The sequence below is a fragment of the Furipterus horrens genome, unplaced genomic scaffold (genome assembly GCF_987537825.1).
Source record: "Furipterus horrens unplaced genomic scaffold, mFurHor1.1.pri manual_scaffold_10, whole genome shotgun sequence".
Lineage (NCBI taxonomy): Eukaryota > Metazoa > Chordata > Mammalia > Chiroptera > Furipteridae > Furipterus > Furipterus horrens.
The window spans coordinates 64,013,854-64,026,666 of record NW_028327180.1 but is presented as its reverse complement, the minus strand read 5'-3'; the positions used below and the strand labels follow the sequence as shown (position 1 = coordinate 64,026,666).

Here is a 12,813-nt window from a genome sequence, read left to right as displayed (position 1 = left end):
TTCCCCATCTGATGAGCTGCATCCAGGCTTCTGTGAAGTTGTATTACTCAATCTGCCTGGAAGCGCCCTCCCAGCCCCCAAACCCTTACTCATGGTGAAGGTCTGTTCATTCTAAAGACCCTTACGTTAGGAGGGAGAAGGAGCCCATCTGGGCCTGGCGCTGGCCCTGGGCTGCGGTCTGTACTTGGGTCCACTCAAGAACTGACTAAGATGCTTTCACTTTAATGAGTTTGTCTAAAGCTAGTTTTGTTACAGAAACAGGAGAGTCCAAAAATCCCCAGAGTTTGTGGCTGGGGGATGGGGAGAAGGAAGCAGCTTTCAGAATGCCTCCACATGCCTGAGGCTGATGGCCGGTGTCTTTCATTATGTAAATTGCTTTAATGCATCCAAAGCCTCAGGTGGATGGGAGGAGTCTTGAACCAGGTGATGGTATGGAAAGCACACAGAGCCTATGTGGGGTTCTGTGAATGGTCAGAACTATTGGCAACACCCACTGCGTCAGAGGACACAGTCAGGGATATGCAGGCAGCTGCGAACACTTTAGGGGGTGCACGCTCTGGGGCTGTCTCCCTCGCTGGTGAGTGTTCGCAGAGGTGCTCTGGAGAAGGAGAGGAGATCCACGCGGTTTGCAGGAAGAAGGCACTTTACAAGGAGGCTGAGAATCCAGGTGGTCCTGCATTGAGAGCTGGAGGACACCACAGCACAGAAAGGACCTCGCCAATCAGATTGAGTGATTGGCAGCTGCTGGTAAAGCTGAACTGTGCCTAGGAAGTAGGGAAACAGTGTTTCTGACCCCCCTAAAACTGGTTAGGTTTGGTAGAGGGGAGGCAAGGATATGTGTAACTGTTAAATAAACAATTTTTCTTTTCACTCAAATATAATATTCAGAGTTGTAATTTTGGCGGCGGGCAATCGGACCCCTAATTAAAGAGCCCGTGGGTTTGTTTTCAATTGGAGCAGCCCAGGGGTTCTGTAACAGTTTCACTTTCTGTTACCTTTGAAAAAAATTGTTGAAAAGGTGACCCTACTTTTCCAGCTCTCCACTTGTTGGGTTTGTGTGCCAGGACATCTTCCTCGACCTCTCTTTTCAGTAGAACTAAGAAACTGCTACATTCTGTCTCCACTTCATTTCCCACAGATTATTTTGTATCAGTCAGAACTCCTTTGAAAATTAACAGAAATCCATTCAAGTTGGTTTTATTGGTTCATGTAACCGATCATTCTTGAGGGTTCTAGTTTTAGCATCCAGGTTTTCTAACAAAGTCATCAGAGATTCATCCATCTGTACTAGTTGTCAAAAGCGGGGTAACAAATCACCCTAAAATTTATGGCTTCAACCAACAATCAGTTATCATTCCTCACAGTTTCTGAGTTTCAGGATTTCAGGAGCAAAAATATTATGTTAATTGTGCCTCAATAAAAACAAAAGGTCAGAAACAGCTTAGCTGGATGGCTCCAGCTTGAGGTGTCTCAGGAGGTTGCAGGCCCAATGTTGGCTGGGACTGCAGTATCCATGTCCAAAGTGGCCCCTTCACACGGTTGTCACATTGGCACTTTCTCCCCACACAGACCTCTCTGCAGGGCTGCCTGAGTGTCCTCACAGTGTGGCTGCTAGCTGCCCCCAGACTGAGTGATCCAAGAGACCAAGACAGAAACAGCAATGCCTTTTTTTTTTTCTTAAATACTTTATTTATGTTTAGAGAGAGGGGAAGGGAAGGAGAAAGAGAGGGAAACATCAATATGTCATTGACTCTCGTGCGCCCCCAACTGGGGACCTGGCCCACAACCCAGTCATGTGCCGTGGCTGGGAATTGAACCCGTGACCCTTTGGTTTGCAAGGCCAGTGCTCAATCCACTGGGCCACACCAGCCAGGGGTACAATGCCCTTTATGATCTGGGCTTGGAAGTCAAACATCATCATTACTGCAGCTTTCTACTGGACACAGAACAGTTCTGACTCAGTGTAGGAACAGACTATACACAAGGGCATGAATCGAAGAAGATGTGACCAGGGAGGACCACCTTGGAGACTGCCTCCCACGTCATCCCTGATCATTCCTTCCCAGTTTGCTCTACTTTTCAACTCTGTGTCGGCTTCCTTCTCAGGCAGGATTTCTCCAAGGAGTGACAAAGATGACCACCAACATCTCCAGGCTCCCATTCTGTGCGGATCCAGTGGGAAGAAAGTACCCGCTTCCCAAAGGTTCTGATGAGAAAGTCCCAAAGCTAACTCTGACGGGACAAACTTGTGTATGTGCTTCTCCCTTAACCAGTCGCTGTGGGCCACAGGTGCCAGGCTCTTATCAGTCAGCCTGAGGCCACACCCCCTGCTCTAGGGTGGAGGGCAGAGTTGGCAGCACTAGAAACTCATCAAGGGAATGAAGAAGGAGCAGTTCTCAAAGGAAAAACCAGGGTGTTATTACTGAATTAAGGTTAATGGGTGTTGGGCAGGAAAAATTACACGTTCACCCCATCTTCCTCCCTTGTGCTCCAACTGCACATTTTAGCACCCCTTGTTTTAGCGTTTTCCTGGTGAGATCTTCACCTTCTTGGCTCACTTTCTGTGGTTGGTAGAATTCTAAGATGGCCCCCAAGGCTCCCACTCCTGGTGCATGCTTCCCTTCCCCCAGTTATTCAGTCAAACACTAACCTAGATGCCTCTGTGGAAGAATGCTGCCAATGTCATTAAAGTCCCAAATCAGTTGACTTTAAGATAGGGAGATTCACCTTGGTGAATCTGGTCTAATCAGGTGAGCTCTTAGATGGGACAGCGTTCTTCCCGGTAGAGGAGATTCAGCACATTAGAGTCAACATGGGGGAGACTCTGCTGCTGGCTTGGAAGATGTCAGGGGCCATATGGCCAGAAATCCAGACAGCTTCTAGGAGCTAGGGTGGACCCTGGCTGACAGCCTGCAAAGCAACAGTGATCTCTGTCCTACAAATGCAAGGAACTGAATTCTGCCAACCACCTGAAGAGCTTGGAAGTGGATTTTCCCCCAGAGTCTCCAGAGAACTCTGTCTTGGTCTCACATCTGTGAGACTCTGAGCAGAAAAACCAGTCACATAGTGCCTGACTTTCAACCTACAAGTTTGTGAATGGATGTTGTTTTAAGTTGTGAAGTGTGTGGTTCACTTTAGGCAGCACGAGAAAATGAATACACTCTACAATCCCTACAGCGGGGAGCTTCTCTCAGGTCTCCTTAATCTCTCATCCCCAGTGGGACTCAGAACACAAGAAGTCCCTCTTCCTGCATCCAGTCTCACTATCTGGGAAAGAGATGGGGAACCCAGATCCTTATCATTCTACCCTGACTTCCCCCGCCAAACTGCCAGCTCCCTGCTCCTAGGAGCCCACCAAGCAAGTTGCTCTGCTTGGCTTTCCACAAACAGCCTGTGCCCCACCAGGCCCAGCAGGGCAGATCGACCAAGCTCCACTTCCCAGGCCTCAGAGACCTTTGGCCAGCTTCATTGATCTGGACTCCTGGGCAGGCGTTGAACCAACGAACAGACGCCATGAGGACTCTGCTGCTCCTGGGGTCCCTGTTGCTGAGCCTGGGGTCAGCACTTTCGGTGAGGGCTGTGGGAACCGGGACAACTGTGTTGGATGGTCCTATCCCTATCACAACCTGGCATGACCTGTTGGTGCAGGTGACAGGAAGGCCTGTGTGGCAGGGGAGGTCAGCCCAGGAGGCCCGGGGCGGGGTGGATGGACAACACGGCCTGTGGATATGAGGGCAGGGCCTCCATTTCTACCGGAGAGGGTCCTTGAGGAGGGAGGAAGAAGAAGAAGGGGTCTGGGTTTTGTGAGGAAATCTCTGCATTTCTGGGCTGTGAGAAGAAGCTGGGGACCAGCATGGGATTGGGGTGGGCTATGACTTTCTGGGAAAATTCCCTGCCCCCTTCTCCCCTCCTGCAGACTCCACCTTGGAAAGACCCCAAGATGCATAAGCATACAGTGAATGAACACACAGTGGGTACGTAGCTCGGCTCTGCCTCCTAAGATGCCCTTGGGGGGAAATGAGTGTGGTTGGGCATGTGCCAATGGTCAGTCTCAGGCCTTGGAGCAAGGGGCAGGATCCTGGGCACAACTGTTACTCTCCTCCCCAGAGTCATTTGGCTGGCATTCAGACCTTAGCACCTGCTGTGTGCCAGGTCTATGCCGATGAGCACTGTATGCTTGGGCTGTATGTGAGGGCCCACTCCAGCTCCTGCCAACTTTCCTTAGTTTCTCCGGCCTCCCCCATTCTTTTCCTGTCCTTGATATATTTCACAGGCATCAGTCATGCCACACATAGGCCAGAGTCCTTGATAGACAAGGTAAGGTTAAGACCAGGGCTCTGGAGCCCAAATGCCTCTGAGCAAGTGACTTGATCTCTCCAAACTTCAATTTCCTCAGTCGTAGACTAGGCTGATTATAGTAAACATCGTAGGGTTGTTGAGAAAGAGAAATGACCCTTAAATCCATGTTAAAGTACTCAGCTCACTGCCAGGTGCATGGTCAGTGCTTAATATGTTAGCTTCTCTTATTACACTCCCTTTTAGGTGACGATGTCTGCCATCTCCCCCTTCTCAAACCCTACCATAGCTCCCCATTGCCTCAGTTCTGCCAGGCACTAAATATTCACCTAGACTTGTGAACTGATGGCCCCTGTCCTGGTGAGCCTGGCCCAATGGCAGCAGGCCTAGCCCCATTGCCTGACCCTGAGGCCCAGCACATCCAGCCCTGACTGCCTCAGCTTCCTCTCTTCATTGCTCCATACCCAGCCAAACTACTCTCTGCCCTCTTGCCTGATTCAACCTGGGTGCCCTGCCCTTGCCTAATCACCTACTTAGGATGCTCCTCCCCTCTGTCCACCCCATTTTCCTCTTAAAAGTCCATCTCAGGCCCTGGCCAGGTAGCTCAGTTGATTAGAGCATTGTCCCGATACACCAAGGTTGTGGGTTCGATCCTCGGTCAGGGCACATGCAAGAATCAACCAATGAGTGCATCAATAAGTGGAACAACAAATTGATGTTTCTCTGTCTCTAAAATCAGTAAATTAAAAAAATTTTTAAAAGTCCATCTCAGACCCATCTCTTTACTGTCCTGTCCCTGGTTTAGCCTTCAGCAAGTGCCTCTGTACCTTTAACAGCAAAATAGCAGCTAATGCTTACTGAGCAGGTACTATGTGCCAGACTCTGTGCTAAGTCACAGGCACTTCATCCTTTAAGCTTCACAACACCCCTCTGAAATAGATAGACAATTCTTGTTTTTTGTGTTAGTCACTGCAAATACCAAACAATTGCTCTGAGAGGAAATATAGAGTTGGGTTCTTGTGAGCCTCTGGTCACAAAGTTTTCATCAGTTGTCAATACATAACCTTGTTTTATGTGTGATTCTGTTAGACACCTTGCTTAACATGTATTGTTGATTCATTAACATTGACCTCTCAACCAATGGCACTGTGACTCATGCCTGGATGAAACTGATCTAAGGTACGTGCATTCTCCATAAGGCACACTGCAGCCACTTGTACACTGGAACACAACACTTTGCCACAGCAGAGCCATTTTCAACAGCAAAAGCACAAAATGTGAAAAATGTGGCACTAGATAGGCTATGTAAAGGACACTTATTGACAGCAGGAGAGCTGAAACAAGAAGCAGGGTCACCTGGTTTGACCTCAGCAGGAATGTGGGCTTCTCTGGTGGCTCAACACGTTGACCATTCTGTGCATGCCTGTGGATGACCACAAAAGCCTCTGGAGAACTAATGTGGGTTTTACCAAAAAAGTTTAGCGAGAAGGCAGATTCACAAATGCAGAACCTGTGAATGATGGAGCCTGACTGTACTATTTTTAAAAATCATTATAGCAATATATATTTTTATTGCCAAAACTTTAGAAATTGCAAAAGAAGGAAAGAGTCATTCATAATCTACAATCTTCCAAAAATCACTCTTGAAAATTTTGAGAATGTCCTTCTAGATTTTTTTAAAAAAGATTTTATTTATTTCGAGAGAGAAGGGAAGGGAGGGAGAAAGAGAGGGAGAGAAACATCAATGTGTGGTTGCCTCTTGTGTGCCCCCAACCGGAGACCTGGCCTGCAACCCAGGCATGTGCCCTGACTGGGAATAGAACCGGCGGCCCTTTGGTTCACAGGCCAGCACTCAGTCCACTGAGCCACACCAGCCAGGGCTAGATTTCTTTTTAAGGCATATGTAAATGTATTTGTACAAAAATAAGACCATACTGACATGCTGTTTGTAACTTGCTGTTGTTTAAAATTATGAACACCTTTCCGTATTAATATATCTACATCATCATTTTAAAACTTTTTATTGTGGTAATATATGCATAACATAAAATTTACTATCTTAACCATCTTTAAGTGAACAATTTGGTGGCATTAAGTACACTCATACTGTGCAACCATCGTCACCACCCATCTCCAGAACTCTTCATCTTGCAAAACTTAAACTCTTTGACTCAACTATTATGGCCAGTTTACAGATGAGAAAACTAAGGCTCAGGGTGATCAAGGGACTTCAACATTCAACAAGCATTTATGAAGTGCTTACTTTGTTATAAGCACCCTTTTAAAGTGGGGGCTGTAGACTTTCCTAAGGTCACACAGTTAGTAGGTGCTGGAGTTGGAGTCTGTTCAGCTGTCTGACTCCAGGATCCAATTTCTTAAGCAGGATGCTTAAAGGCACAGTGATCTTTCCAAGGGTCTATCCTCTTTCAACTAGACCCTGAAAGTGTTGCCTGGGAGACTGGGCATAGGGAATGTCATCAAAGAGTGTGTTATCCCTGCAGTTCTCACTGTCACTGGGGAGCCCTGCCACTTCCCTTTCCAGTACCACCGGAATCTGTACTACAACTGCACCCGCAGGGGCCGACCTGGCCTGCGGCCCTGGTAAGTTGATCCAGAAGGGGTTGGAGCAGGGACCTGGGAAAATGAACTCTGCCCATCCTTCTCCCTAAGGAATCCTGCTTGGAGAGAGGGAGCTGGGATAGGAAAGAGTGGGCTAGCCCCCTGGGCGAGCAGGGAGCCTTGTCTCTTTCTCCAGGTGTGCTACTACCCCCAACTTCAAGCAGGACCAACAATGGGCATACTGCCTGGAGCCTAAGAAAGTGCAAGGTGCCACACACAGCCCCTGGGGTGGCTCAAGGTCCTCTCCTCCCCCTTGGTTACTATCCTGGGTCTCATCAGACCCTATACACCTGGGATTCTGGGCCCACCCAGTCCCTTCCCTCTCTCCAGAGGGAAAAGTCGGGGAGGGAGTAGCCCCATTTTGCATGTGGGTAAACTAAAGCCTGGAAATAAGGTCAAAAGACAAGAAAAGCAGGTTTGGGTATGGGCTTGGCTCCCATATGTCTGACCCAGGCTCTCCACTCCTCCCCCTACTGTGTCCATCGCCCAGACCAGTGCAGCAAACACAACCCCTGCCAGAAGGGGACCTGTATGAACACGCCAAAGGGCCCACAATGCTTCTGTCCAGAACGCTTCACCGGGAAGCACTGCCAGAGAGGTAAGGGGATGCTGGGGTGGGCGTGTGGGGAGGCTGGGGAACAGAAGCAGCCTACTCAGGATGTCCCGGGACCCTCAGAGACCTGGCACATCCCAGCCTCTCCTGAGACCACCATTCCACTTTGTCCCCAGAGAAGTGCTTTGAGCCTCAGCTTTTCCAGTTCTTCCATGAGAATGAAACATGGCATAAGCTTGATACGGCAGGTGTGGCAAAGTGCCAGTGCCAGGGTCCCCAAGCCCACTGCAAGCCGCTGGCCAGCCAGGGTGAGTGGATCTTTTGGGAACTGGCCAGGAGGAGAACCGAAGGTCAAAGGTCGGGAGAAAGGAGGAAAAGCTGGTAGAAGGCCAGGTGGTGCGCCTATGGAAGGGGGAGAGCTCTCTGTGGGGTCCTTGGGCCCAGAGGTGGCTCAATGCGCTCCTTCTCCTAGTCTGCCGCAACAACCCATGCCTCCACGGGGGCCGCTGCCTGGAGGCGGAGGGCCACAACCTGTGCAGCTGTCCCAGGGGTTATGGAGGACGCATCTGCGAAGTGGGTGAGTCCTGGTTTAGCGGGAGGCAGAAGCCCCACCTCCACGTGGGGAGGGTGGGGAGGGCTGGGAAGGACCAGAAAGGGTGAGGAAAATGGCTGACAGCTGAGAGCGGGGTGGGAGACTATACCACCTGCTGGCTGCAGGGATCCTCCCTTCTCCCCAGACCTTAAGGCCAGCTGCTACGAGGGCCGCGGGTTCAGCTACCGAGGCACTTCTGGGACCACGGTCTCGAACGCACAGTGTCAGCCGTGGACCTCGGACGCCACCTACTGGAACCTGACTGCAGAGCAAGCACTGAACTGGGGACTGGGCGACCATGCTTTCTGCCGGTGCGCGGAGTGGAGCAGGGCAGAAAGTCCCCCTCCTCTCCAGGGCCCTCTGAGGCTCCCAACATTCTAATAGTGTCCTCTCCTGTGGTTACAGGAACCCGGATAATGACACACACCCGTGGTGTTTCGTGTGGAGAGGTGACCGGCTGAGCTGGGAATACTGCAGCCTGCCACGGTGTCAAGACCCAACACCCGCAGCGCCCCAGTTCCCACCTCCACCCCAACCCCGTCATGAGGGCCCGGACCTCTCCATGTCCTTCCTTTCAGCACAGGAGGAGCTTCAGACCATGACCGCAGGTAGTTGGGAAATGCGCAACAAGCCCAAGCAGAGTGGGCGCGAGCGAGCTATGTTGCAGCCACTCGTGGGTTTCCCTAGCTTCAGTCCGGGCTCCTCCACAGCCTCGCACGCGCCCAGGATCGGACCAGTAGGCTGCGGACAGCGGGTCCGGAAACGGCTTTCCTCCCTGAGCCGAGTCGTCGGGGGACTGGTGGCGCTGCCCGGCGCGCACCCCTATATCGCCGCGTTGTACTGGGGCCACAATTTCTGCGCCGGCAGCCTCATCGCCCCCTGCTGGGTGCTGACCGCGGCCCACTGCCTGCAGAACCGGCTAGTAGCGCCTGCCCAACGCCAGCTCGGGGCTCAGCTCCTTTCCTCTGGGTCTAGCTTCCGCGCGATACCCGAACCCATGTCCTCTTCCCCCCTTTTCCCTCCAGAGTTCTCCTGGAGTAAGCTGAAACCCAGACAGGGGCTCGGGAACAGGGGGCTCTGAGCGCGCATCCTCTCCTCACCATGCCCGCAGGCCGGCGCCCGAGGAGCTGACTGTGGTGCTGGGCCAGGACCGCCATAACCAGAGCTGTGAGCAGTGCCAGACGCTCGCCGTGCGCACCTACCACCTGCACGAGGCCTTCTCACCCGTCACGTACCAGCATGACCTGGGTGCGTGGGGGAGCCCCGAGGGGATCAGGGGAATTGTGAGGAGGGGTCGGAGGCCGGGGCCTCACGCTCCTTCCCGTGCGGGTTAGCGTTGCTGCACCTGCAAGAGAGCGCGGACGGCAGCTGCGCGCGCCTGTCCCCTTCCGTTCGGCCCGTTTGCCTGCCGAGCAGCGCCACCGATCCCGCGGAACTCGAGGCCGTGCTCTGCGAAGTAGCCGGCTGGGGCCACCAATTCGAGGGTAGGCAGAACCGAGGGAGAGGGGAGGGGCGAGGAGCGGAAGGGAGACCTCTGGCCACCAGAGTAGGCAAGAAAAGCGCGCAGCTTTGATATCACCGGGGCCAGGAGGCGCTGACCTGGTGGGTTGTGAGGACGCGCAGAGGCCTTGTTTCTGTAGCCGCCCTTCCCACGGCCTGGGATTCACTGTTGGGGGCCCGCAAACAAATGAGGGGCACGGGGAGAGTCACACTTTCTCTTGGTTCCCACTGGGCGCCGAGGTGCAAGGCTGACTAGGACACGGCCCTGAGCAGGGTGGTTAGTTACGGTTCTAAGATGCTGGCTGGGAAGGGGAGTGGGCGTCCAAACCAGGTCTGCTCCGCCCTTCTATTTGCATCCCGCTGTCTCGGGCCTCGGTTTTCCGGTCCATGAAATGGGGTTACCGGCAGCTCTCTCCCCAACGGGCTCGCTGAGAGGGAGGCAGGTGGTCAGTGGGTCTGGCAGAGCCTGGCACAGCCAAGGTCCACTGTCCAGGCGGTGAGGCGAGTCGGGAGGGGTGTGAGAAAAATGTTCTCGCTTCGCAGGGGCGGAGGAATATTCCACCTTTCTGCAGCAAGCGCAGGTGCAGCTCATCCCCCAGGCGCACTGCTCCTCTCCCAGCGTGCATGGCGCCGCCTTTGCCCCCGGCATGCTCTGCGCCGGCTTCCCAGAGGGTGGTGCGGACGCGTGCCAGGTGAACCCTGGGGCTCGCCTTGTGCCCTACCCCCACCCCGTCAAGTGCAGACCCCGGGCCAAGGGCGCTGAGCCTTGTGTCCTGACCCAGGGTGACTCCGGGGGTCCGCTGGTGTGTGAGGATGAGGCCGCAGAGCGCCAGCTCACCCTTCGAGGCATCGTTAGCTGGGGCTCGGGTTGTGGCAACCGCAACAAGCCGGGAGTGTACACTGACGTGGCCAACTACCTGACCTGGATCCGGGAGCACACTGCTTCCTGACCGCCCAGGAACTCGTCTCTTCCTTGGCGATTCCGGAATGGGAGGATGGCTGGACACCATCCTGGACAGCAAGGATTGTGTTCCAGCGCGGCCACCGTGGTGCCAGGCGTGACATAAACAATAAAGTGCTTTTGGCAATGCTTGAGAGGCACAGCTCTCTCCTCGGCCCTCAGAGAGCAGGAGCTACTGAGATCTTATGCAAGATTTAGATTCCTGTCCGGCTGACGTTTACTGAGCCGGGTGTACCAAGTCCTGTGTAAAGTGAACTTCACATATTATTCTTCGTATGTAACATTAATACTTTACGTTTATGGAAAAGTTCTCAACCTTGACTGTACATCAGAATCATCTGGAGAGCTTTTTAAACCTATGTGCAAGATCCACCTCAGATCAATTAAATTAGCCCATGTCTCTAGGGATGGGGCACAGGCAGCGGCATATTTTCAAAACTCTCCAGGTGATTACGTGTGCAGCCGGGGTTGAGAATCATGGTTAGAAATGCTTAACCTTATAATAGTGGTGTAGACACTTGGGCTGGCAACAGATGTGGAAGTCCCTCACTTTCACCCAACCTGCAGTAGGGCAGTGGGTCTCAGAATGTGGTCCTTGGACCAGCAGCAACGGCGTTGCCAGGGTACCTGTTAGAAATGCCTATTTACAGGGTACACACCATGCTACTGAATCAGAAACTCTGAGTTGGGGACCAACAATCTGTTTAAGAGCTTTGCAGGTGGTTCTGATGGTCCTAACATCTGAGAACCATATTCTGGAGACCAGGCGGAGAGGTCCCACTGTCCGGACATGGCACCTTTTTTGTTTGTTTTTAAACCCATGCGTACTGTGCTTGATGGGCCATCTAAGTTGGTTTTCGAGGATTATTCTGACTCTCACTCGATTTCCTACCTCAGGCTAAATTTGAACTTCAGGTGTAAGGTACAACCCCACCCTTATTCTCCAGCAGGAGGTAGCTAGCTGGTCTGTGACATGGCCTGCCTCCACGTCATAACCCCGCCCCCACATCCGGCACAGTGCACTGGAGCCAGGTGTTTGAGGCTGGAGCAGCACCGCATCCCTCGAGAGTATAAGGCGAGGGGCATACTTGGAGCCAGAATCGGCGAGTGGAAAGGCTACATCAGCGCGGTGCTGCGCGACGAGCACATCGATGATGTGGCCATCGTGGGCCACTCAGGCAGTCGCTGTGTGTGGGCATCGCGGCCCGGGGGCCTGCTGGCAGCTATCTCGCCGCAGGAGGTGGGTGTGCTCACGGGGCATGACCGGTGCACCTTTCTACAGGCGGGCCTGAGCGTGGCAGGCCGCCGCTGCTGCGTCGTCCGAGACCACCTGCTGGCCGAGGGCGATGGAGTGCTGGACGCGCGCACCAAGGGGCTGGACGGGCGGGCCATCTGCGTGGGCTACACGCCACGCGTGCTGCTCGTACTCATGGGCCAACGGGGCGTGCACGGGGGCATCCTCAACAAGACGGCACATGACCTGATCAAGTGGCTGCGCACTCAGGGCACCTAGCAGTACAGCCAAGTTGGCAGCAGAGCCAAAATAAAGTCAGACCTGGGCATGGCGGACTCATCTTCCTATTGCGTCAGGGGGAGGGTAGGAGTTGCTGAGGAGGACACGGGTTTCTGAGAAGGTCCTTGCAGAAAGGTTAACTGGTAGGGTTGGGATCATGAGTCCAGAGGCTTCCCAGCCTCCTATGTCCTAGACCTGGCCCTTCCATGAGTGCCCTGCAGAGACCTCTGACTGACTCCCCAGGCCAGAGTCAGGGCTGGGGGCCTTAGAGCCTTCCCAGGATCCTAGGGACACCACATCTGAACAAGTGCCCTAGGGAGCAGCCTCTCAAACACTCTAGCTCAGACCTGAACATCCTTTCCCACAAAACTTTCCCCTCATGCCCTGGATGGATGGCATGGCTCAGTGGGTTGAGTGTGGGCCTGTAAACAAAAGGTCACTGGTTCGATTCCTAGTCAGGGCACATGCCTGGGTTGCAGGCCAGGTCTTTGGTTGGGGGCATACAAGAGGCAACTGATTGATATTTCTCTCCCTCTCTTTTTCCCTCCCCCTATCTCTCTAAATAAATAAATAAAATATTAAAAACAAAAAACCTTTCCCCATGAACTGTAAAGAGAGTTTCCTTTCACCCTAACCCTACCCAGACAGGAGGTCGGTGTGCTCCCTTCCACTTGCCAGGAGAAAGCACTAGCAAGGGTTGTGAATGAGTGACAGGGTGTGGCTGGTAGCTTGGGGATCATTTCAGAACCTTGCATTTCCTCCATGTACCTCAAAGGGGG

General features: G+C 53.0%; 2 protein-coding genes across 5 annotated transcripts; both read left to right on the top strand.

The window, feature by feature from the left end:
• The first annotated feature begins 3,486 nt into the window (after positions 1 to 3,486).
• Positions 3,487 to 10,652, top strand: F12 (coagulation factor XII). Of its 4 annotated transcripts, none has more exons than XM_090287970.1 (14): positions 3,487 to 3,570; positions 3,917 to 3,974; positions 6,798 to 6,897; positions 7,052 to 7,122; positions 7,406 to 7,513; positions 7,645 to 7,776; positions 7,941 to 8,045; positions 8,206 to 8,371; positions 8,466 to 8,668; positions 8,771 to 8,978; positions 9,172 to 9,308; positions 9,395 to 9,544; positions 10,104 to 10,141; positions 10,343 to 10,652. In XM_090287970.1, the coding sequence occupies exons 1-14, from the start codon at positions 3,514 to 3,516 to the stop codon at positions 10,508 to 10,510; spliced, it is 1,701 nt and encodes a 566-aa protein (XP_090144096.1). In that variant the 5' UTR covers positions 3,487 to 3,513; the 3' UTR covers positions 10,511 to 10,652. The 4 variants fall into 4 exon arrangements, with proteins under 4 accessions (XP_090144096.1, XP_090144095.1, XP_090144097.1 ...); XM_090287969.1 differs by having other exon boundaries at positions 10,104 to 10,252; XM_090287971.1 differs by lacking the exon at positions 9,395 to 9,544 and having other exon boundaries at positions 10,104 to 10,252.
• Positions 10,653 to 10,721: 69 nt separating this feature from the next.
• Positions 10,722 to 12,631, top strand: PFN3 (profilin 3). Its single transcript, XM_090287972.1, has one exon. The coding sequence runs from the start codon at positions 11,495 to 11,497 to the stop codon at positions 12,032 to 12,034; it is 540 nt and encodes a 179-aa protein (XP_090144098.1). The 5' UTR covers positions 10,722 to 11,494; the 3' UTR covers positions 12,035 to 12,631.
• Positions 12,632 to 12,813: the final 182 nt, after the last annotated feature.

Bases quoted from the DNA above. Each gene is read 5' to 3' on its own strand.
- F12 (XM_090287968.1), top strand. From the start codon at position 3,514: ATGAGGACTCTGCTGCTCCTGGGGTCCCTGTTGCTGAGCCTGGGGTCA. The intron at 8,979-9,171 runs GCTAGTAGCGCC...CCATGCCCGCAG, and splicing joins GCCCACTGCCTGCAGAACCG to GCCGGCGCCCGAGGAGCTGA. The intron at 10,253-10,342 runs GTGAACCCTGGG...GTCCTGACCCAG, and splicing joins GTGGTGCGGACGCGTGCCAG to GGTGACTCCGGGGGTCCGCT.
- PFN3 (XM_090287972.1), top strand. From the start codon at position 11,495: ATGGCCTGCCTCCACGTCATAACCCCGCCCCCACATCCGGCACAGTGC.